At 53.3% G+C, this 21163-nt stretch overlaps 8 protein-coding genes across 8 annotated transcripts; 3 read left to right on the top strand and 5 right to left on the bottom strand.

Annotated features, from left to right (window-relative positions):
* Nucleotides 1-596: 596 nt before the first annotated feature.
* Nucleotides 597-1587, bottom strand: MRS44_012383 (uncharacterized protein; the record flags this gene model as incomplete). The annotated part of the gene is made up of 3 exons (XM_065618782.1): nucleotides 597-949; nucleotides 1012-1180; nucleotides 1270-1587. The coding sequence occupies 3 exons, from the start codon at nucleotides 1585-1587 to the stop codon at nucleotides 597-599; spliced, it is 840 nt and encodes a 279-aa protein (XP_065474854.1).
* A 2405-nt stretch (nucleotides 1588-3992) lies between these two features.
* On the top strand, nucleotides 3993-5343 carry MRS44_012382 (uncharacterized protein; the record flags this gene model as incomplete). Its single annotated transcript, XM_046272107.2, has 3 exons — nucleotides 3993-4016; nucleotides 4068-4230; nucleotides 4280-5343. The coding sequence occupies 3 exons, from the start codon at nucleotides 3993-3995 to the stop codon at nucleotides 5341-5343; spliced, it is 1251 nt and encodes a 416-aa protein (XP_046133169.2).
* A 291-nt stretch (nucleotides 5344-5634) lies between these two features.
* Nucleotides 5635-7136, top strand: MRS44_012381 (uncharacterized protein; the record flags this gene model as incomplete). The annotated part of the gene is made up of 3 exons (XM_046272724.2): nucleotides 5635-5966; nucleotides 6047-6081; nucleotides 6142-7136. The coding sequence occupies 3 exons, from the start codon at nucleotides 5635-5637 to the stop codon at nucleotides 7134-7136; spliced, it is 1362 nt and encodes a 453-aa protein (XP_046133170.2).
* Nucleotides 7137-7419: 283 nt separating this feature from the next.
* On the bottom strand, nucleotides 7420-8218 carry MRS44_012380 (uncharacterized protein; the record flags this gene model as incomplete). The annotated part of the gene is made up of 2 exons (XM_046273818.1): nucleotides 7420-8148; nucleotides 8210-8218. 2 exons carry the CDS (start codon nucleotides 8216-8218, stop codon nucleotides 7420-7422), a joined length of 738 nt encoding a protein of 245 aa, XP_046133171.1.
* Nucleotides 8219-9879: 1661 nt separating this feature from the next.
* On the bottom strand, nucleotides 9880-11272 carry MRS44_012379 (uncharacterized protein; the record flags this gene model as incomplete). Its single annotated transcript, XM_046269513.2, has 3 exons — nucleotides 9880-10173; nucleotides 10228-10963; nucleotides 11193-11272. 3 exons carry the CDS (start codon nucleotides 11270-11272, stop codon nucleotides 9880-9882), a joined length of 1110 nt encoding a protein of 369 aa, XP_046133172.1.
* Nucleotides 11273-13763: 2491 nt separating this feature from the next.
* Nucleotides 13764-16746, top strand: MRS44_012378 (uncharacterized protein; the record flags this gene model as incomplete). Its single annotated transcript, XM_065618781.1, has 5 exons — nucleotides 13764-13865; nucleotides 14042-14123; nucleotides 14171-15697; nucleotides 15748-16013; nucleotides 16066-16746. The coding sequence occupies 5 exons, from the start codon at nucleotides 13764-13766 to the stop codon at nucleotides 16744-16746; spliced, it is 2658 nt and encodes an 885-aa protein (XP_065474853.1).
* Nucleotides 16747-17374: 628 nt separating this feature from the next.
* Nucleotides 17375-18106, bottom strand: MRS44_012377 (uncharacterized protein; the record flags this gene model as incomplete). The annotated part of the gene is made up of 2 exons (XM_046273819.2): nucleotides 17375-17983; nucleotides 18041-18106. 2 exons carry the CDS (start codon nucleotides 18104-18106, stop codon nucleotides 17375-17377), a joined length of 675 nt encoding a protein of 224 aa, XP_046133174.1.
* Nucleotides 18107-19346: 1240 nt separating this feature from the next.
* Nucleotides 19347-20300, bottom strand: MRS44_012376 (uncharacterized protein; the record flags this gene model as incomplete). Its single annotated transcript, XM_046269514.2, has 1 exon — nucleotides 19347-20300. The coding sequence occupies one exon, from the start codon at nucleotides 20298-20300 to the stop codon at nucleotides 19347-19349; it is 954 nt and encodes a 317-aa protein (XP_046133175.2).
* Nucleotides 20301-21163: the final 863 nt, after the last annotated feature.

Here is a 21163-nt window from a genome sequence, read left to right as displayed (position 1 = left end):
AGTAGCGGCCTATCGGAAGCGGGGGAAGAGTGTAGATCTGTCAGCAGCCAATGACGTTGACGGGTTTCCGGTTCCACCTACAGGGTAGCTTGCACCGAAGACGGAGTTGGATACCTGCTATTGATTCCGGCTCCGCTTGTGAGGTGGTAATGGGGAATAATAAGGAGTATCGTGATTCGTATGTGTTGTTTCGGATTTTGGGGGAGCTATTTTGCAGATATTAAACATCAACTAATTCTCGATGTGACTTAACAAGGTAGAGTATACTTAGCTGCCTCTGCTTGATAGTCCACCGCCAAGATCTCATCTAGTACAGTCAGATCACAACAGACCAACACAACAGCTCGAATTTCATTCCTGTTTCATTCCGTTCTATGAATACTCGTAATCTCATATACTAGACTAACTTGGGGTACTAGAACCGTCTTCATTCTAGTCTATCCGCGCCTCAAACCCAGGGTTGCAACTCCCTTTCGCGACTTTTTGGATAGTGTGCCATGGGCAATAAAAGTGCCCCAAAGTCAGATATAAATGCAACGCTATGCAGAATCCCATATCGTCTTGTGTTTCTTGAAAACCCCTCATACCATCTTCACTCATAGCGAGTTCTCAATCTCCATGATCTCACGGACACCCTCCTCGATCGCCTTGGTCTGCTCAGGAGACAGCCTCTTGAGGGGCCGTCGGGGGTATCCGCCGTAGCCAAAGTAGCTCTGGATGGCCGACTTGGTGCCGGCGATGGCAGCCTTGGTGAGCACCCAGTCACCCTTGGACAGCTTCTTCTGGAGAGCCTCGGCCTCTTCCCGCTTGCCCTTGACGTACAAGTCCCAGACGTGCACGCATGTCTTGGGCATGACGTTGGCGCCGCCGGCAATGATTCCGCTACCGCCGCTGACGAGGGTCTGGATGGTGAAGTCGGCGATACCACCAAAGGCCATGTAACCAGAGCCTTCGCTGAAGGGAGTCTTGGCGTCCTTTGCGCCCGCCACTCGGTGAGCTTGCCGGTGCTACCGCATGTGAACTTGGTGCCGATGATGTTGGGGTGCTTGGCGAGCTTGATGAGGAAATCGCTGTCCATGTCGACACCGGAGACGGCGCCAGGGTAGTTGTACAGGATGATGGGGATGGGGCTGGCGTCGGCGAGGTCGATGAAGTAGTTGTAGATGGCCTCCTCGTCCATCTGGGCGCGGTAGTAAGAGGGGGAAGGACAAGAGTGTAGTCAGCACCGGCAGCGTAGGCCAGCTTGGACAACTCGACGGTGCCCCTGACGCTGCCCTCGGTGGCGCCAAAGACGATAGGAGTAGACTCGAAACCGGCCTCGTCCAAGGCTTCTCGGGTGGCCTGAGTGACAGCAACCTTTTCCTCGCGGGTGCAGTGGACGGCTTCGCCGTTGGAGCCCATGGTCACGAGACCAGCAAGGCCAGCCTTGGCCAGTCGCACCGTGTGCTTCTTGATGACGGGGATGTCGAGATCCTCAGTTTCGGGGTCGAAGAAGGTCATGACAGGGGCGTAAATACCCGTGGGAAGCGGGCGGCGAGGGCCAGTGTGGCCATTAGAGCCGTTTGTAGCACCGTTGGAAGTAGTCATGATGGCTGTGGGGGGAGGATGAGTTGTGGGATAGGAGATGGAGATGGGAGTTACAAATGAAACCAGAATACAAGACGAACGCAAAAACACAGCACCAGGGGTAAAAAGGAAGGCGAGGGACTTTATAGAAACATCAAATGCAATACTGAGCCGAGGAGTGGTCTTCGGGAGCTAATGGCTGCGGCGTGCGTGAGGCTAAAGTTGGGGGTGGATTCGCTTCGGAAAAGTCAAGTGCGCAAGAAGTCGCGTGGGTATTGGCTCGATTGTCTCCCCCAAGGACGTGACATTTTCGATGGAGCATGCAATGCAAGCCGAGGGGACGTTTACTCTCCCTTCCTTGGGTCTCTGAGCGGTAGTACGGCATTGCATTGCGCGACAATCTGTAAGAGAAACGCCTGGAAGCGAGCTGTTGGTTAGCTGTTTCGCTTGTCACACGTCCTTGACCGGAGCATCCTTGCTAGACGGGCGAAACTAGACGAAACAGATGGTCATTGTAGAAACAGACGACCAATGCCATGCTGGCGCAGAATCATATTCCGTCTATAGCCTGGCCGCGGCCAAGGACTCGATCAGATTGAGGCGCATCACCAATCTGACCGGTGACCATCTTGGCTTGCGGGGGTTTGACCTATGAGGAAGAATGCGAGATCGGCACTTTCACAGATCAAGTGAACCGCATTCGGCAGAAGGTTGCTTCTCGACGCGAGATATCCCGTGGATGCATCCCTCATCGACAAACCAAGAGGCCGGCGAAGTCTTGCATCCCTGGACTAGTCCCGGCATGGGGAACCGGGCTGACGGGATGGGCGCGACGCTACTGAGACGACGATGCGGATTCTAGAGGATCCCATGTTGGACATCCCACGCTCTGATGGTAGCCTCGTGCCGATTGCCTAGCCAGGAGGAGAAGCTTCCCCCGGTCAAGGGCTACAGTGTGCGTGGGAGGCAAAGTGCATCATCGAGGCGAGCTGAGTTGAGCCGGAACTAGGGCGGCAAAGTCCCCCCTAATGAAGCATGGCCGGAAGAGTAACCGGTGCTGGGCGTGTGAATACGAATTAGATGCGTATAAGTTGTGGTGGTGATGTAGAAACGTTTTGGTGTTGATGGGGGGTGGTGGGTTTCCATGGCGTTGGGTGGACGGGGAATTCTCGGCGGCGGCCCCCAAAGTTGTTCCACCAGTGAGAGAAGCGAGTTGATACTGTACAGGCGGGAGCAGATGATTCTCGGATGGGTGGTTACAGGGGATAAATGGAGTCATGCAAGTGATTTTTGATCGAGAACCACTGTTTATCATGTATTTCCACCTTGAATGTGTCTGAAATGACTTGCAAGGGCGTTTAAATGAGATATCATGACTGAACCTTTGAATGCGCCTCACACTGTGAAACCAAATTACATCGTTTTCAATTGGCTGTCGGATATTGCCAGGGAATGCGGGGGGAGCTAGGTACTTCCTTGCTGTGGGGGTGGGGGAGGGGTCAGTGTCAACCCCTCCCCCTCATGGGCCCTTTATTCGCTCGCTCCAAATGTTGCATCCTGCGATGATCCTACAACATGCTCTGATGGTTTGGGGGTGGCTCTCTCTCTTACTCGCTCGCTTTCTCTCACCTTGAACTGTCGATTTCCTTCCCCGACGGATTTCTCACACCTTCGTCGGAATAGCTAGTTTGAGACTTGGGTTCCTGATCCTACTTTCCCCATCTGGTAATCATGACCGTTCCGTGAGCTTCACCCCGTGCTTCAACTTTCATGCTTCACTCCAACTCCTCTGCTTGCTTCTCCACCCCCGACATCTATAGCCGTCTATCCTTCTGGGGGAGGATTATCACAAGCCATCAAACGACTCGCAAACCACATGATGCCATTCCTTTCCCCATCCCCCGGATCGTCCCAAATCGTAGATTTCCCCCTTCCCCCTTCCCCACTCGAAGCTCTCAAAACATGAGCGCATACAACATCAGATTTTACCCGGGGCCCTGCCATCATGACTTCCCCCCTCCCCTCCCCCCATAGTTTGAAAGCACTCTCTGTCTCGGGATTGGGGGGATTTCTCGCCGGGCTCGATTTATCCTCCAATTGACTTGACCCCTCACTTCGGTGGGAACCCCGAACCTGTAATTTGGTGTATATCGGAGACATGAGCGAAACATTCATATTCAACCTCATGTCCAGGTGAATTCCTGTTGATCATTCTTGCTGTGTATCAGAACATCTCCACCTGTTCGCCTAGAGCTTTAGTGAATTTTGCACCCGAGTTTGCTACAAGTACTTGCGAGTTTTTTTCTTTTTGCTTCTTTTTGCTTGTCGCTTTGCTCTCATCATAGCTTCTGCCCCTCCCCCGCCTGCCCCTCGTCATCGCCAACACCTCTCTTACGATACCTCTCTACACAACCCTCACATTCACCATGGAGCCTCTCAACGTGTTGATGGTGAGTTAAACTCCAAATCCCAGCAGAATTGACTCAGTCTAACTGTTGCAGATCGGTACTGGCGAGTACACGACCGGCTTTGTCGGCGGCGGCGCTTCTGGCTCAGACAAGAAGGTCGGTGTTGTCGGCCTCAGTCTGTTTGACCTGCGACGTCGCGAAAAGGTCAACAAGCTGGGCATGGTCGGCGTCAATGGCAAGAAGTTCCCTGCCATCCGTATGTTTCCCCCTCAGCAGCTTCATGTCATGATGGCTAACACCCGTAGGCGAGCATCTTCACAAGAACATCAGCCAAGTCTACAACAACCTCGACACCTCCTTCGACTCCTTCCCCGACAACAACACCGTAGATCCCGATGCCTACAAGACCGCCATTGACGGTCTCAAGGCCGGCGACGCCATCACCATCTTCACTCCAGACCCTACTCACTACCCCATTGCCCGCTATGCCATTGAGCGCGGCATCCACGTCATGATCACCAAGCCCGCCGTCAAGATCCTCGAGCAGCACCAGGAGCTTGTCGAGCTGGCCCATGAAAAGGGCGTCTATGTCTACGTCGAGCACCACAAGCGCTTTGACCCCGCCTACGCCGACGCCCGTGCCAAGGCCCAGACCCTCGGCGACTTCAACTACTTCTACAGCTACATGTCCCAGCCCAAGTCGCAGCTCGAGACCTTCAAGGCCTGGGCCGGCAAGGAGTCGGATATCTCCTACTACCTCAACAGCCACCACATTGACATCTGTGACTCCATGGTCCAGGAGCGCGGATACGTCCCCGTGACCGTCACAGCTTCGTCCTCCAAGGGTGTTGCCCTTGACCTGGGCTGCGACCCTGCCACCGAGGACACCATCTCTCTTCTCGTCACCTGGCTTAAGAAGGACGACCCCAGCAAGCGCGCCGTGGGTGTCTACACTGCCTCATGGACGGCACCCCAGAGGGCCGGTGTTCACTCCAACCAGTACTTCCACTACCTTGCCGCCAACGGCGAGATCCGCGTCGACCAGGCCAAGCGCGGCTACGACGTGGCCGACGACTCTGTCGGCCAGCTCATGTGGTACAACCCCTTCTACATGAAGTACGCCCCCGACGAGGACGGCAACTTTGCCGGCCAGACTGGCTACGGCTACATCTCTATGGAGAAGTTTGTCGACGGATGCCGCGCCGTCAACTCTGGCAAGCTCACGCCCACAGACCTGGACAACAAGCCCCTGCCCACTCTCAAGAACACCATCGCCACGACGGCCATTCTCGAGGCTGGCCGGAGGAGCATTGACGAGAAGAGGGAGGTCAAGATTGTGGTTGAGGATGGCAAGTGGAGGCTTGAGTAGGAGGATAAAATACCAGTTGCTATTTACGTATATATCTAGGATGAAGAATGAACAAAAAGTAATGACCAATCTCAACTAAAAGGCCGAGAATTGCAATTGATTTCGTGGTGGTTATGCTTTGTATTCATGCTTATCGGTGGATCTCAAGCCACGAACCACAAGCAACTCTGCTCCACCAAAAACTCAGCATCACCACGTCGATATAAACACCAACACTTCATCCACCGTCCTTCTCTCATATACCCAATTTCATTTGTCTCTATATCACAAAACCTCAACCCACCGCCCAAAATGCCCGACCCTCTCTTCTCAGATCTAATCCTCCCCCAGCGGGAGCAACCCTCCATGTCGCAGCTAATGGCCTCTCTCAAGCGCACGACGCTGACCATCCACAACCGGCTCACCAGCATCCGCACCGACTCGGAGTTTGTGCGCGAGGTGTCTCAGGCGTACGGCACGAGGCCCCTCGTCGCCAATGAGCGCTGCGGGAGCTGGTATGTCCCGCCGGCGCGCAAGGCGGGGAGTGCGTACTTTAAGAGCACGGATGGGCATGAGAGGGCTTGGAAGTTTAGTACGAGGAGGCTGAATATGCATTTGGTCGAGTTGATTGAGAAGAATGATGGGTGAGTATACAACCATGTCCCATATTGAGTGTTTCTAGTTTCTTTGTTTGAAGAGGATATACTGACTTGTTTGCTAACAGCATCATTATTGTCGACTCTACCCGTCGTGGCAAACGTAAGTCTATAGTACATCGGTATATCCCCTTCTCTGAAACTCTATTCTAACTCATCCTAGGAATGCCCGACGCAATCTCCTCCACAATTCCAATCTGGTGCACAGTCCTCAACCTTACCCTCCTCCCCTCCAACCCATCCTCATCCAGGCTCTTCCTCCCCCCTCACCTCCCAGCAACAACCCACGCCCAGATATCAGCTCTCATTCCAGAGTTTGTAGCCTCTCTCAAGGCCCTCAAACTGGATCTGCCAACCTGTCTGACAAAACCCCTGCGCCCTGTATGGGTTACTCCAGACTCTTCTCTCCCAGCTGAGGATGATGCTCCTACTTCCATCTTTGACGATTTTCGTCCCGTTATTTGCTGCACGGCCAGTCGACGTGTAGTGGGTAGTGAGATGGACGAGGGAGGATACATCCAAGGTGCAGCGGACGACACCGAGATGTGGGCACATGGTCTCACAGCACCCTTATTTTGGGAAAACATGGACATCCTCCTCGAAACACCAGAGGCTGAGCTACCAGATCTCATCACCAGACTCGTCAGTGAGCACTCAGCCAGTAAAAAGGACGAAGGTAACCGTGTACAACTCACACCACGCATCTCCGTCTGCGCCCTTCCTCTCGCCGCTCCAACTGATCCCACCGAGTGCCGCATCGCCCTGGCACAGGACATAACACCAAAGGACTCATGGGTCCAATCCAAGTCATACATGAAGGCCGGTCTCGGCAAGAGCAAAGCGGCCAGTCGTAATCTCCGCCCTGGCTTGCCAGATATCTGCACCTTTGCGTCCAACTACCTGGCGGGGTCTGACCAAGGACGCATTGTGATTGCTTGCGAGTCGGGCAAGGATTTGTCTATAGGAGTGGCACTGGCAATTTATTGCTACCTGTTTGACGACGAGGGCAACCTTAGAATCCCAGGGGCCGATGTCTCATTCACAAAGACTCTCATCAAGTCGAGACTGGGCTTCATCATGACAACCTACCCCGCAGCGAACCCCAGCCGGTCTACGCTGCAGAGTGTTAACAGCTTTCTTATGGATTGGCGAAAGTAACCATCAGACTGAGAATAAGAACAAACACATGCCAACACATGGGGCCCTTAACTCCCCATTCGGTAACTCGGCGTAGCGTTGGCCAATGATAAACTTCATCTCATAACACCAACCATTCACGTGGAAAGCTTGTGAAACCGAAAACATTTGCTGTTCAACGAGATTGATTAGTCTAAAGTGGGATCTACTGCTTCTCGGCTCTGTGCGCTACATCGCCGACATCTCATGTCATGTCTGGGTATTCCGAAAAGCAGACTGGTGTGAAACTGACTCCTTCTTCCTTCTAAACCTCACCGGCCTCAACCTTCTTCAGGGCGGCAGGGAACTCGGCCCAGTCACGCATGATGATGACGGCGCCGGCGTCCCTCAGGACCTGCTCCATCTCGGCCTGCTTGTCCTCAGCATAAGGACCGACGTAGCCAATCACCTTGATGCCGGCGCGAGTTCCGCTCAGGGTACCGCTCTTGCTGTCCTCAATGGCGACGCACTCCTCGGCCTTCTTGCCAAGCTTCTGCATAGCGTGGAGGTAGATGGCGGGGTCGGGCTTGCTGGTGGGCTTCTCAAGACTTGTGGCAGCAGAGAAGACGACGTCGCCGGGGAAGTACTTGTCTTGTCCAACCTTTTCGATTGAGGCGCGGACACGGCGGAGAGCCGATGAGGAAACAACGGAAAGCTGGTACTTGTTGGAAGCAGCGAGCGCCTCGAGCTGCTCGTCGACGCCGGGGCAAGGTCGGAGGGACTCCTTGAGCTTGGCAATGACGGCGTCCTCCTCCTGGAGAACGTAGGACTCGAGGTCCTCGGGGGAGATCTCGATGTTGTAGAGTTTTTGGAGCGAAAGGAGCATGCCGCGGAAGTTTTGACCGACGAACTCCTTGATCAGAGTCTCGCCGGTGAAACGGACCTCGAGCTGACGGCCCTCGCAGATCTTGTTGATAAGGCCGGCGCAGGCCTCGAAGGCGAGCTCCTCGGAGAGGACGAGGGTGTTGTCGCAGTCGAACAGGAGGGCGGTGATCTAGCATCATGTCAGCTCAAGTTGGACTACCAGCGCGGGAAATACCCCGACTGAAACGTACCTCAGGCATCTTGGCGGTTTCTAGTAACAAATCTCGGGGACAGGGATAAAACTAATTGGAGACCAAAAGAAAGCAAAGGACAAGCAAGCCGTAAAGGTTGGTGGATGAAAGAAGAGGATGTCAAGCAACTTGCTGAGGTGGGGGGGCCTAGTTTTTAAGGACGACAGTAGAGGCCACCTCAATTGAAAGCCTGGAGCAACGGGATCCAGGGAAGATGCAGGTGCGACTAATTACGGCGCCTGCTAGAGGCTGGTTTTGGCTTGTACGCGGCAGGAGCGCGGCCAAATGTGACGCTCGGGACTCCATACGTACCTACCTTGACTCGATGTAAGGCGGGCAGGCGCAGTTTGAGCAGCCCTGGGCAGCCACGGTCCAACAAGGAAACCCCGCGGTAAGGAAGGAAGGATCATGCTTTACAAGGTGCATGAACAACTACAGGTTAAGCAACTTAAATAGAGGACAACTACTAGACTCACTCAGAAACTCAAGAGTATTCTGCTCTACCGTGAAACCATAATCACTTCAACCAAGCTCATGCCCATCAACTTTAACATGTGGAAATCAACAAACCCCTCGTGTCAGTCCTTCTCTGCCCCTCCCCCTCCAAGCTCCAGCCAGGCAGTGTCGTCATCGCTGCACTCTTGGAACCCCCCCACCAACACGCTAAACACCTTAGGCCCGTTTTCATCCATCCCACCGGCCCGCACCAGCGCGCGAGTTTCCCTGACAGGGGGGAAGGAAACGGCGCAACGGGCTTGGTTCGGTTATGATGTCTTTGATCACTGATTTGTTGTTTGATTTAATTTGCGTGTTTTGTGATACATGCAGGTAAGATTCTCTTAGACCTTGCGCCGCAATGTTCTTTTTGCCCGTTTGTTATCGGCGGGCGTCCGGCCGGGGCGCCGGGGCGCATCGGGAATCTCGAACCGATGAGCCGTCCGCCCTTCATGGCCATGCCATGTTGCTGACACCGGGCAACGGTGGGGCGACCAGTGAAATGCCCTCGTCATTGCTCTTCTTCACTTCACTCTCGTTGGCCATGAGGGATTTCATCAGGTTATTTATGCTCGGGGATTTCGGCGTAATGATAAAATCTGGGCGCATCCCTCTCATCATGGTCTGCTGTACTGCGCCATGAACACATTCATCAACATCTGTTGGGAAAAGACGCACAAGATTTAATCTGCCTTGGTATTATAAAAATAGCTAGTAGGTAAGACATCCCTTCTAACACCCAAGACTATATAAAAGCAACCTTTCGATGGATATCAACAAACCCCATGCTGTTAACAGGTTACACCGCCTGCATGCCCTCCATAGCATGCCATCTTCGAGCAATCAAACTTGGATTCCCTCCTGTCAACAGCCAGCTCATGCTCCCCTAAAATTCTTGGCTCAGTGTTCGTCATTCATTAGATCCCCAACTCCCCAACGCCGTTTGTGTGTAAAATGATTCCTCCCAGCTGGACTGCGTGTATGTCCAACCTCTACTGTAAGCTGGTTTGCCGTAGTGAGGCCCGCCATCTGGGGGCCCCAGGCCGGGGATGTCGTTTTAGATCATTGGCTCTTGTTGCCATGGGACAAATATGCTTTGCCCCATTGGAATAGCCGGTTGGAATGATCATATGTTCGGCCAGCTTTTGGTCAAGCCCTCCTTCGGCGAAGCGGGTTTACAGGATCTCCTTCAACTTCTCCTTCTGATCCATTGTCAAGGTCGTCGGGAAGTTGATCTTGTACCTGATGACGAAATCTCCCCGCTGGCCGGGCTTCTTGGAGATGGGCATGCCGAGGCTGGGATATCGCTCTTCGCTGTTGGGGTGCGTAGGGCCGCCCTTTTCGAGGTTCAGTTGCCGACCGTCAATGGTCGTCACCTGCCTTCGCCATCCTGTCAATGCCTCCTTAAGATCGAGAGTCACGACGTGGACAATATCGTTGTCTTCGCGCTTGAAAAGAGGGTGTTCTTTCTGCAGGGTTGTTAGTCACATCAAGCTTGGTATCATATTAGGGAGCTTGCTTACCTCTTCGACGATGAAGTGAAGGTCTTGGCGGCCACCTTCCACTTGATCACCAACTCCATTAAACTTGATCTTGGAACCCTTCTTCAGGCCTGGCTTGATGGGAACCTCGAGGATCTGGTCCGTCTGTACCCGCTTGCCGGACTCGTCGTATGTCTTGCGCTTGATCTTCATCTTCTTGGTTACGCCATTGAACAGCTCCTCCAGCGATAGAGGCAATGGTCGCTCCACTGTGGTGACTTCGGGGGTCGCGTCTCGGCCGCGCTCACCGAAGCCTGATCTCATGCGGGAACTGCGACTTCGAGGGCCACCAGCACCAAATGAGGAGAAGCCACCAAAGTCGTCATCATCAACACCAGCGCCATGCATGCCACTACCTCCGCTGCGCATGAACTCGGCGAAAATGTCTTCGGGGTTGCTGAAGCCGAAGCCTCCAGGACCGCCACCGCTGGTGTTGAAGTGGAATGTTCGAGTGCCTCCTCCGCTGGGCATGCCACCTTCAAAGTTGAAACCGCTGAATCCTCCAGGCATGCCTCCGGAGGCGAAGGGGTTGCCACCAGCGGCTCCTTCAGGCGGTGCGGTGCCGCCGCGGAGTAGGAATTCGAGGCCGTACTGGTCGTAGACCTTGCGCTTCTCGGGGTCGGAGAGGATCTCGTAGGCTTGCGAGCATTCCTTGAACTTTTCGGCTGCATCGGGGCTGTCCTTGTTCTTGTCGGGGTGCCATTTCAAGGCTGCCTTTCTGTAAAAATGATGGTTAGCCATGGTGCCGGAATATGGCATGATACGCGAATCGCACGGGTGTAGCCAGGAATGAGCAACAGAGGGGGAAAAAGAGGTGAATCAATTGGGGGTTAAATGAGGACATTGCGGTGAATCTGCTGACCAGAGACGGGATGCAATGCCGTTGTGTATGACGTTGCTCCATTGATGCTGTGCGGATGGCAACAATGACGGTGACGGGTACTTACTTGTAGGCCTTCTTGATCTCATCTTGGGTAGCGTCAGTCTTGACGCTGAGGGTATCGTAAAGCTTCGTCTCCTTGACCATGGTCGCGCGCGTTCAATGTCGTATTTGTTGAGAGGATTCGAGGCTCAAGTTGTGCGAGGTGTGGTGGAAGCGTGCGTAACGGATGGGAGAGATGCAAGTATCGTATGTGCGTGCCCGTCTGGAAGTGAGGGGAAGACGGGAAGGGAGTAAAACAGGATTGAGCGCTGCTTCTTGTTGGTCGCCAACCAGCAACAACCAAACACTGAATGTGTGCTTTCCTTTTTGTATTTGGTTTGCCCTTGGAAAAAGGTGTTCGTCACGAGGAAGAATTGAAGAGAGAGAAAACTAGTCGTGGGCGAAGTTCTAGAAGTGTAGAATTGTGAGTTTACAGAAGATGGATGGAGCGGAGTGGCCAAGCGGCTGAGGGGAGCTTGATATGGATCCGCCGCGAGCGAGTCCAGTGACACTTGCACCGAGGGAGACCACTACGCCATGCTACCGTGACAGCCCGCCTGGGCAGGCCACACCAGTCGCTAGAAGCCACCGCTGGAAAACACTGGGGCATGGGACCTTGTGGAAGCTTCCAAGCCTAGGGAACAAAGAACTTGATCTATGGCTGCTCCTGCTCCTGGCCTGGCCGGCCTTGTCGGGTGGGGTGACGTCGATCGACAAATCGAGAGGGACAAAGGTCATAGTGTCTGGCACTCGTGCTCGATTCCTTCTCCTCATGTTCCTGCAACTCAAAAGCCATTTCTTTATGTGGGCTTAAAAATACATGAACCCTCCCTCCTACACCGGAAATTAGCTGAAATGAAGCCAAAAGCAAGATTTTCAGCCTCTTTTGCCCTTCGTTGTCGGGCTCACTTTGTCGATACCTGACTTGCAAGGATGAGCGGACTATGACGCCGGCGACAGCGGGGGACAGCGCCCCAGACGCGCGAAAATCCAGTCCAAGCCTGGACCTTCGAGAGCTCTCTCTCGGGAGCCAGCAGCTCCAGCGGGGCTCGAAACTCGGGGAAATGTGCAGCTCATCTTGGCCCAAGCAAGTATGTGATCTATCATGAACGTTAAGTCGATGCGAGATAATCGTTAATAATTCAATCGCTCTCCATTTCAACAACACCGCTACTTTGCCGTGTCTCTTACTGTACCTGCTCTGCCGAAGCTACTAGGTATGCAAGGGTGACTTGTAAGTTGCACCCCTGCTCACCCGCATGCAACTATTCCCGTCGGCCCTAGTTGATGGTCGAAGCTTCTAGAACCTTCCACCAAGAGTTCACAACATGAAGTTCTCCATTCGCATCAACTATGCGGCGCAGTTTGAGGCTACTGACAAGCGAAAACGGGGCCTATTTGGTTTTGTTGTTGAGTCAATAATACCATCTTGGGAGGGTATCGGGATTTGAACAAAGTGACGTATCTTCACTTTGAACTGTTGTACCTTAAACCCATGACCCATTCAAGCTAGTCGTGCCTTGGATGAGTTCTTATCATATCGCTTTGACCTGGGCGTTCCTGATACGCGGTGACTTAGAAAAGGGCACAGGGAAATTTTGGTTGGGTACCTAGTTATGAGACGATGCTAACTTGGAATACATAGGCCACGAGAGAGAACCCCCACGAGTGGATGGGAAAGAGTACTGACTTACCTCCCCGAGTTATCAAGCCCGGGGAATAGCCATGGATACTAATCGAGATTATGACTCGCAGTCGGCAGAATCTGTCTGTGGTTCTTAGTTAGAGTCTGGCTTCGTCATGCTTGCCTACCTAGGTAGGTAGGTAGGTAGTTGACAGAAGTGGACGAAGGAAGATACCTCTACTTCCCTCGGTGTATATCTATCCGGAATTGGCAACTCATGACAAACGAATAAGTTACTAGCGACATGGATGTGTACTTTCGGCGATGTGCCTCATCAAGAGTTGCACAATTGCCCGACTTACACATTCTGTAGTTATAGGTTCTAGTACCAAGGAGCGGCCCACGCAGTTCCTATCTGGGTATGTGCCTCTCCTTCAACATCGGACAGACTTCCTGAGAACCCTTTAGTATTCCATATAACGCCATTACCTTTCATCTACAACACTGAGCAAACTTGAAAGCCTCATTGCATCAGTGCATGCCCATCTCAGCGTGGTTTGCACGTGCGAACGACGCCAAGACCACTTATCTTATCGGGCCGTGAAGGTACGTACCTCCGCATGCACGGGAACCCTCCACTCACTGTCTGGCAGCGCAAGCACCTTCCTAGGTTGAGGAGCAACAGCTCCCTCTGCCCTCATCACTTCGACAAGCTCCATTCCTACACTGGAGTAGGTTGTCGCACCACCTACCAACGCCTCGACTGGATTTAGTGCATCGTTTTCATCATTCTTGTTCAGCAATCGCGTAGATCTGGTATCCGCTCGACCCCTCAACACCCCAGCTCCGCCCGCGCCTTTTCGACAAAGCGTGCTGGCTCCATCGTGGCTCGAGGAGCATCGCATCGTCAGATTGAGCTTGGAACCCCGTCTGTAGGACTCAGCTCCGCGCTTCGCGAGGAAACACGGAATTATGGCTTCCATGGAGCCTTCTGAGGACGAGATCGGCCAGGTCATAGACTTTGCCGGTCTGGACCCCGTCGACGATCGCTTCATGGTTGCACAAGCTCTCAAGGTCAGCAGCTCCAGGCAGCCTTCCCCGCAAGACATCCCAGGCAACTGACACGCCCTGCTGGACAGCACAATAATAGAAACGCCGAGACCGTCCTGACCCAGTTCTTCGATAACCCTGACAATGTGCGGAGCTACCCAAGTCCTGTTGATGCCGGAGTCAATGCTCAACCGCTTTAGTTTCGACAAAAGTACCAGACTGCTTGGGACGAGTCTATGTTCGCGGCTGATAGAGATGGCACCGACAACAGCGCTGGCATTTGTTCGTATGCCTCTACCCGAATGTTGCTGTTGTAACTGACCTGGTAGCCTTCCACATCGAATCCTCAGACCACGACGTCATTCAGGGCGTAACTCCCCCGCCAGACTCCTACGCACTCGGCGCTCCTTCGAGGCCTCCTTCACGATCGAATAACCGGTCACCTTTGGGTAGGATGGTGGAATTGACTGCGGCACAAGTGCCCGGTACTACTCTTGCTCATAACATCGACAACGCGCTGACCAGGACGGCAGGTGTTCCGAATAGCCATGCCCAGGAAGAAGATGATGTGCAACGAGCGCTCCGCGAGTCGGCTCAAGAGGCTGGAATCACACTACCCCAGGACGAGACGGGTGTCACAGAACCCTCGGCTTCTTTACCATATTTTGGACCCGCAGTCCGAAGTGACTATGATCAGAACAGCTGGGCCATGGTTCCTGTAGGGCCCGCCAAGGAGAGCTCGCCCAGCGACCCTCCGCCTTCAAAGAGAAAAAGGGCCCCGGGTGCCCCTGCTTTTCTCGTCTTGAGCAATTTCGATTCAGGTGGCCACAAATTAGGCGGGCTTCTTACGATCTTGCACGAAATTCCCATCGCTCGGAATGTGCTCCTCGGACTGGGTACGCATACCTCGTCCTATGGCCATCGTAACGACTGGTGGAAAGGACAAGAGATCCTATCCCCCGAGGTTCAAGCCAAGATGCTCGAGGAACTACGCTGGGAACACCGGAGCCACAATGAGACGGCCTTCGACGAAGAAGTCCACCGTCTTATGGCCTTTCTGGATGACACGGAACGTGCTTACGGCTCAGCTTCAGTTCTCACAGAGCTTTTCCCTGAAGTTGATAGAGGCATTGAAAGAAAGTTCTATGACCTGATTGATAGCCGACATGGAGACCAGACCCAAGCTATAATGCAACTTGCAGTCCTTGGCAAATTTCATGAAGACGGCGACTCAGATCTGGATGAGGTCAAGTTTGGTTTGCTCGACATTGATCTTTCACAGAATGAAGACGGTTGCACCAAGACTCTGTACGAGGCCCTCGATCATATAATGTGGAGCGATGCCCTGGGCTATGATGGCATCCATGCAGGGTCCAAGATGGCCTTTTTCAAGGAGACGGGAGAGGTTTTGGCCCTTAACATTGGTGGCGACGGCCCTGGCGACTCCATCGAGATACCCCAAGAGCTATACCTGGAGAGGTATCTTCCGACTCGAAAAGATGAGGCTAAGCGCATTCAACGAGCCTGGCGGCAGACGAAGCGAGAAGTGAGGAGAATCGAAACACAGAAAGAGCAGATTTATCGGCTGTGGGACGATTGGGACCACGGAAAATACAACGACAAGCGTGTGCTGCTAAAGAAGGCGACAGAGCAGTGGGAAGAGTATCGCAGCTACCTGGAGGGCCTGGCGCGTTTTCAAGCGATGGAGAATTCGGGATTGCAGACGGACAAATACCCTGATTATCGAGCTGCTCCATGCCAGCTGGATGGCGACGCGCAAAAGCAGCATGAGAAGGTTGCTCAAGTGATTGAGTATTCGGAGCAACTTCTCGCGAACCTTGAAATAAGGATGAAGGGTAAGCCCTGTTGGTTCTCATAATGGCGCAGGTTCACTCACACGGTACAGGTCTTGACGCAGAATTGGAGCAAATCGTGGGCAAACAAAGAGCCTTGGGCAGGCTTTTGACTGTGCCAGACAAGCCAGGTCGCCCAAAGCCGATGGCTTGCAAGAAGTATCTTCTTCGCGGTGTGGCTACAACGTCCAACATTGTCTATGTTTGCCGACGGGGAGAGGCAGATCTCATTGAGTTGGATGATGAAGCCAAGAAGCCATCAGATCAGTGGTGGAGGATGGCATATACCCCTGGCGAGGAACAGCCAGTCAAGGTGGAGGTAGGAAAGCCGAGAGTTGTAATGCGCAGAGACTGTACTAACGAAACAACAGAAAATCGAGATCGAGCGAGTGTTCCGTGACATGTGGCAGGAGACCAAGACCCCCCTGCTGGTCTATGCAACAGATGACGCCCTCGACACGCCAAAGAGTCCCCTTCCAAGCCAGCTGGAACGATTCGTCAAAGCGGAGAATAAGACCTTTCACCAGGAACTGAATCAAGAGCGGAACGAAACGAGCGAGACGAAACGAGCGACATTTGTGGACCCTATTTCACCATCTAAGAGAAAGCACCGATCTGACAGTGTATGTTCTATGGACAGCAACCGAGCTTCGCTGGGTAGCGACGACAGGAACGGCTTCGACAACCCATTCGAAGACCAGGACGACGCTATCGGCACTGAAATGACCGAATTTAGAAACCCACCCGACCACGCCCACAGCTTTGACGCATCCCAAGACACTCTTCCTGCACTGATCCCCCAACCTGCATCAGCTCTGGAGCTCCTTACAGAGGCAGCATCAGCCACAATGACGCCAAGTACGGTAGGGGCCGACCGGGTGGAGAGCTCGCCGGCGAAGAGTCCACCGGCGGTGACGGAAGAGTCTCGTGCTCCGGAGATGCAGGAACGGGCACGACCCCCGGCTTTCATGACGTTGCCGGCCAATTCTTCGGCGCCAACAGCCAAGAAGGAAAACGGCGACCTCATGGATATGGAAATCCCGGAACACTAAGGGCACCCATTTGGGAGAAACGGTTTGGAGAAGGGCAAGCGTTGCATGGCGTGCTTTTCTTGTATTGCTTTGGGCAGGGCTGCATGAGCGCGTTGGGAACAATTGTCGGAGCAATTGCATCAAGATTCATTCAGCATCCGATGGATGTTATGCATGTATGGAGTTTCACTGTGGTTCTGTTGATAGAGACAGTGAGGATTGGCGGTTTTATCTGGTAGTTGGTATCCTTTTCCGGGGGATTGGACATTTGCTACATGGGGACATAGCTATTGTGTATCATATTTAGGCCTATGCCTCAGACGAATCATGATGGCTAATCACTTTGGGCCGCACGATAGAGATAACCTGAAGTAACCTCCTTCTCTCGGTCTATTGGGGGAAATGACTCATGATATACACACCGTTGCTCCTCTCGAAAAGTAGTAAAAAACAAAAGGACGACCAGTTTGTCCCGCTCCGACCCCCTCGCCAATGCCAATGCCAATGCCAATGCCCTAGGGACTGGTCCTGGCCGGGACAGCCCACATCTTAGAACGCCCAAACAAAAATCAACTCGCTATGCCGGTCGTACCAAAGATGGATAGACGTAAAACGTGGAAATCGGGTCATCAACGACGACCTCGGCCGACTACTTGCGGTCCTTGACGTCATCTTCATCCTCATCATCCTCGTCAAAGTCGTCCATGTCCTCGTCGCTGTCGCTGCCGCCAAAGTCCTCCTCCTCGTCCGTCATGTTCCAGAAGTCGGCGTCGTCGTCAACGGGCTTCTGTGGTGCCGGGGCGAGCTCGGAGGGGGTGGGCATTCTAGATCCTTCGGGGATGTCCTTCTGAGACTTTGCCACGATCTCCTTGGCCCTGGCGTTGTACTCGCTTCGCCGGTCGCGGTAGAGGACGCTAGCATCAACGTTTGCGGGAGAGTTGATCTCGGGGTCGTCGAGGAGGAGGAGGACGGAACGGAGGACGGACTCGACGCCGTGGAGGACGTTCCACCGCTCGTTGGCCAGCTCGCCCGACTGCTCGTCCTCACCAGGCTTATGCAGGATCGAAATGCAGAGGTTGCCGTCCGAGTAGACGTTGGCGTGGCAGATGTTCCTGGTCAGGAACTTGAAGGTGGGAGGCTGGTAGGGGTACTCCTTGGGGAATCGCATCTCGGCCTTGAGGTAGGCGCCGTGCCAGACGCTGTCGGGGTTGACGACCCAGAGGCCGAGCCTCCAGTGGAAGAGATTTGTGTCGTCGGTCTGTTAAAAGTAAAGGTCAGGTGGCGTTTGCTGTATACGACTGCAAAGGCTGCGTACCTCGATATTAACCCACTTCTCCTTCTGGAGGGGTTGGAGTTCCTGCATGAGCCGCTTCTGCGCCATGATGAAGAGTGTGTCTGCGATTCTCGCGGAGCGACAATAGGAAATGCGGTGGTGTCTTTGAAAGTGATTGTGTGTCTCTAGAACAAGAAACTCGTGTGGTTGGGAAATGTGTGTTTGTTCCAAGTAGAGTCCGGCGCCAACGACGTTCGGTCAGGCTCAAGTCAGGCGAGCGGCGGCAAACTGCGGAAAGGGCGGTCGAGGGTGTGGGCGTCTGCGGCTTCGGCGATTGGCGTGAGCAGGCGAGAGAGTACGTGTTTTTTTCTCGGCAAGGGAGAAGGGAAGGGAAGCGAGAGTGTCTCGTATGCTTCTGGGATTCGTTCTCGCGGTGTTGCTCGTCAAGGACAAGAAGTCTAGGAAGGCGTTTGCGAGAGTCGGAGAGAGGCGCGATCAGTGGGTGCGTGAAGGGAAGATGGGGTTGGGGAATCTAGCGCTGGTGACTTATGAGACGGTGGGAGGAGGGGGGAAGGTTAGGATCGTTTCCTTCCTAATGTGGCAATTTCGTAAAAGAGTTGAATAGAGGGTTGAGTATGAATAGCGGGGGAAATAGCAGTTTAAGAGAAAAAGGAAACCATGAATGAATTAAACAAAACGGGCTCAGTCATGAACAACAAGAGTCACTTCGGCCTGGCCGCCGCAGCCTGGAACCGGGACCGGGGGCGCGGGCGCCTGGTGAAGGAATCCACAATGGTCAATAACCCAGGAAGGTACCCGGCCGGTTTGAAGGTGCAATCGGCACCTGCCCACTTTTCACCTGTTTCTTGCCTGAACTATTCAGGTTCTTTCCAACATTCGTTCTTACTCCATTCCCACCAAATATCACACTGTTGCCTCCCTTTCCCCCTCGCTCGTGCCTTCTCTGGTGACTGACGTCGGACCCGTGGTCCCTTGACCCACCCGGCTGGACCGGCTCCACCGATGATATACGTACCTGCCGACCATACACAAACGCCCCCGAGACTCGGAGGCGCGGGGGAGAATGAGAATCTCGTCATCGCGGAACGTGGTTTAAACTTTTTGCCCCCCTTGAAACTCTCAAGTTCTAGAAGGACGCCTTTGTGCCTGATCGTCGTGCCACAGTGTGTAAACTCAGGGGGATGTCCGAAGAAAAAGGGGGAGGTTTTATTCAGAATCATGACCAAGTATTGACTGATCATGATGGGTAAGCTATGTGTAACCCCATTACTCCCGCCTCCTAGCCTGAAACACTCCCGATGCTAGTATCATGGGTGTTTCAATGCAATCATGCCTCGACATGGGCCCCCTGATACGTCAAAGCTTGATCGATAAAGGGATCGTCAAGCTCTGGTTCAGTCTGCATGGAGTGGACGCCACTAACGAACTCCCCAGGCGTCAAAACAAACCCCCAGTCACGTCCACACCTCTTCTCAAGCCCCTCACCAGTATCTTCCTCATCGCTCAGCAAGAGACAGTCCCAGCCTTTGTTGCTGGCATCTCGGATAGACTCCTCGAGGCCCCGGTGGGTGTTGACTCCCGCAAACAGCAGCGTCGTGATACCCAGGACGGCCAGGTGCTCCTCGATGCCGGTGCCTCCCCAGAACCCGGATGGCCGCTTCTTGGTGATGGTCTTGTCCTTTTCCAGGGCCATTCTTGCTAGTGTCGGGTAGAGGGCCGTGTTCCATTGCTCGCGCATCATGACCCTTCCGGCCTCGATCGACGTGTGATCGCAGTCACTGATGATGAGCTTCGGCGATCCAATGTCTTCACCGAGCTCACCGAGGTATTTCGGTTCGTTAGGGTTGTCGTCAATGTTGTTGTCAAAAGAGAACAATAGGGCCATGGCCGGGGGCATGTCGTCGAGGTCTGTCTTATCCAAGCCCCAGCCGACCCACAGGATGGGAATATCAGCTCTTCTACAGGCTGGGATGATTTGTTCCTCAAGCCTGATTGCCATCATTTGGCCTGGGCCATCGTAAGGGCGACCCAGAAGAGGGGACACGAAATAGTTTTGCATGTCCACCACGACAAGAGCTGTCTTGGTTGGATCGATGGTAACCTGTTCGGTATTGGTTGTTAGTGAGATTCGTGGATAGACAGGTGGAGATGAAGATTCGTCGGGATGGGTAAGATCAAAACCTGACTCTTGGGACCAGAGCCAGAAGCTGTTCTTCCCACCGATAACCTTTGTCTTGCCATCTGTCATGATAGCGGTTGGGGTGGTAGGGATGGATGACATTGTGGATAGATAGGGTAAGAGTGTTCGCCTTGGGGAAGGGATAGAAAGTGTGTTGTTGATGAACTATTAGTTCCTAAAGAGAAACGAGAGGGATATGGGGATTTTATGCCTGGGTTCGAGTTGAATCACAGGGCAGTAGGATAAGTTGTAAGTCGCTGATCTATAGGTTATATACTCGAATCACAACTACAGAACGAACCTGAATATCGCCCTTCTGGTGGGCAAACAAAAGTTGGCTGTGATCATGCCCTTTCTTGGCATGGTAGTGAGTCTGCTATCAACAGCCTGTCGATTCTTGAACCTCTCTTCATTTCATCACATGTGCAGTTATGGGAACCATGGAAACAGTTCATCAGAGCTAAGTAAGGGACGAAAAGCAGCAATTGGATCAACTAGCAAAATAATAGAGATGTCATAAGATGTATGCAGTTTACGTCAAGCCTACGTTACGTCTACGTTGCTACGTCCACGTCACGCCTGCCTACTCATCTACATAACTATCTATGGAGAATGTGGGAGTCGAACCTCAAGCACACTGGTGTTAAGGTTCAGGAAGACTCAGGAACTTCGCTCTTGCCAAGTCCGTCACTGTTTTCCGACAGTAGAGAAGGGATTAAACTGAATTATATTACCTTGATCGTGCTGGTGCTGAATGGAAGTGTAAAGCTTGTCGGCGTTTGAGTGTAGATTCTGTTGAGGTTGCTGGGGAGATATATCCCCTCTCTCTAAACCTTGTGTCCCACGGAAAGAAATAGAACCGAAGTCAGAGTTGAGTTGTTATCGTATGCAAAGGTATCTGGCCAGACAAACCTCCCCTATCTACAACGCAAAGCAAAGCAACATCTAAAAACATCATATCGCAC

This window comes from Fusarium solani (genome assembly GCF_023522795.1).
Source record: "Fusarium solani strain SB1 chromosome Unknown bctg00000008, whole genome shotgun sequence".
Taxonomy (NCBI): Eukaryota; Fungi; Ascomycota; class Sordariomycetes; order Hypocreales; family Nectriaceae; genus Fusarium; species Fusarium solani.
The sequence above is the reverse complement of the archived record's forward strand: the minus strand, read 5'-3'. Positions and strand labels throughout refer to the sequence as shown.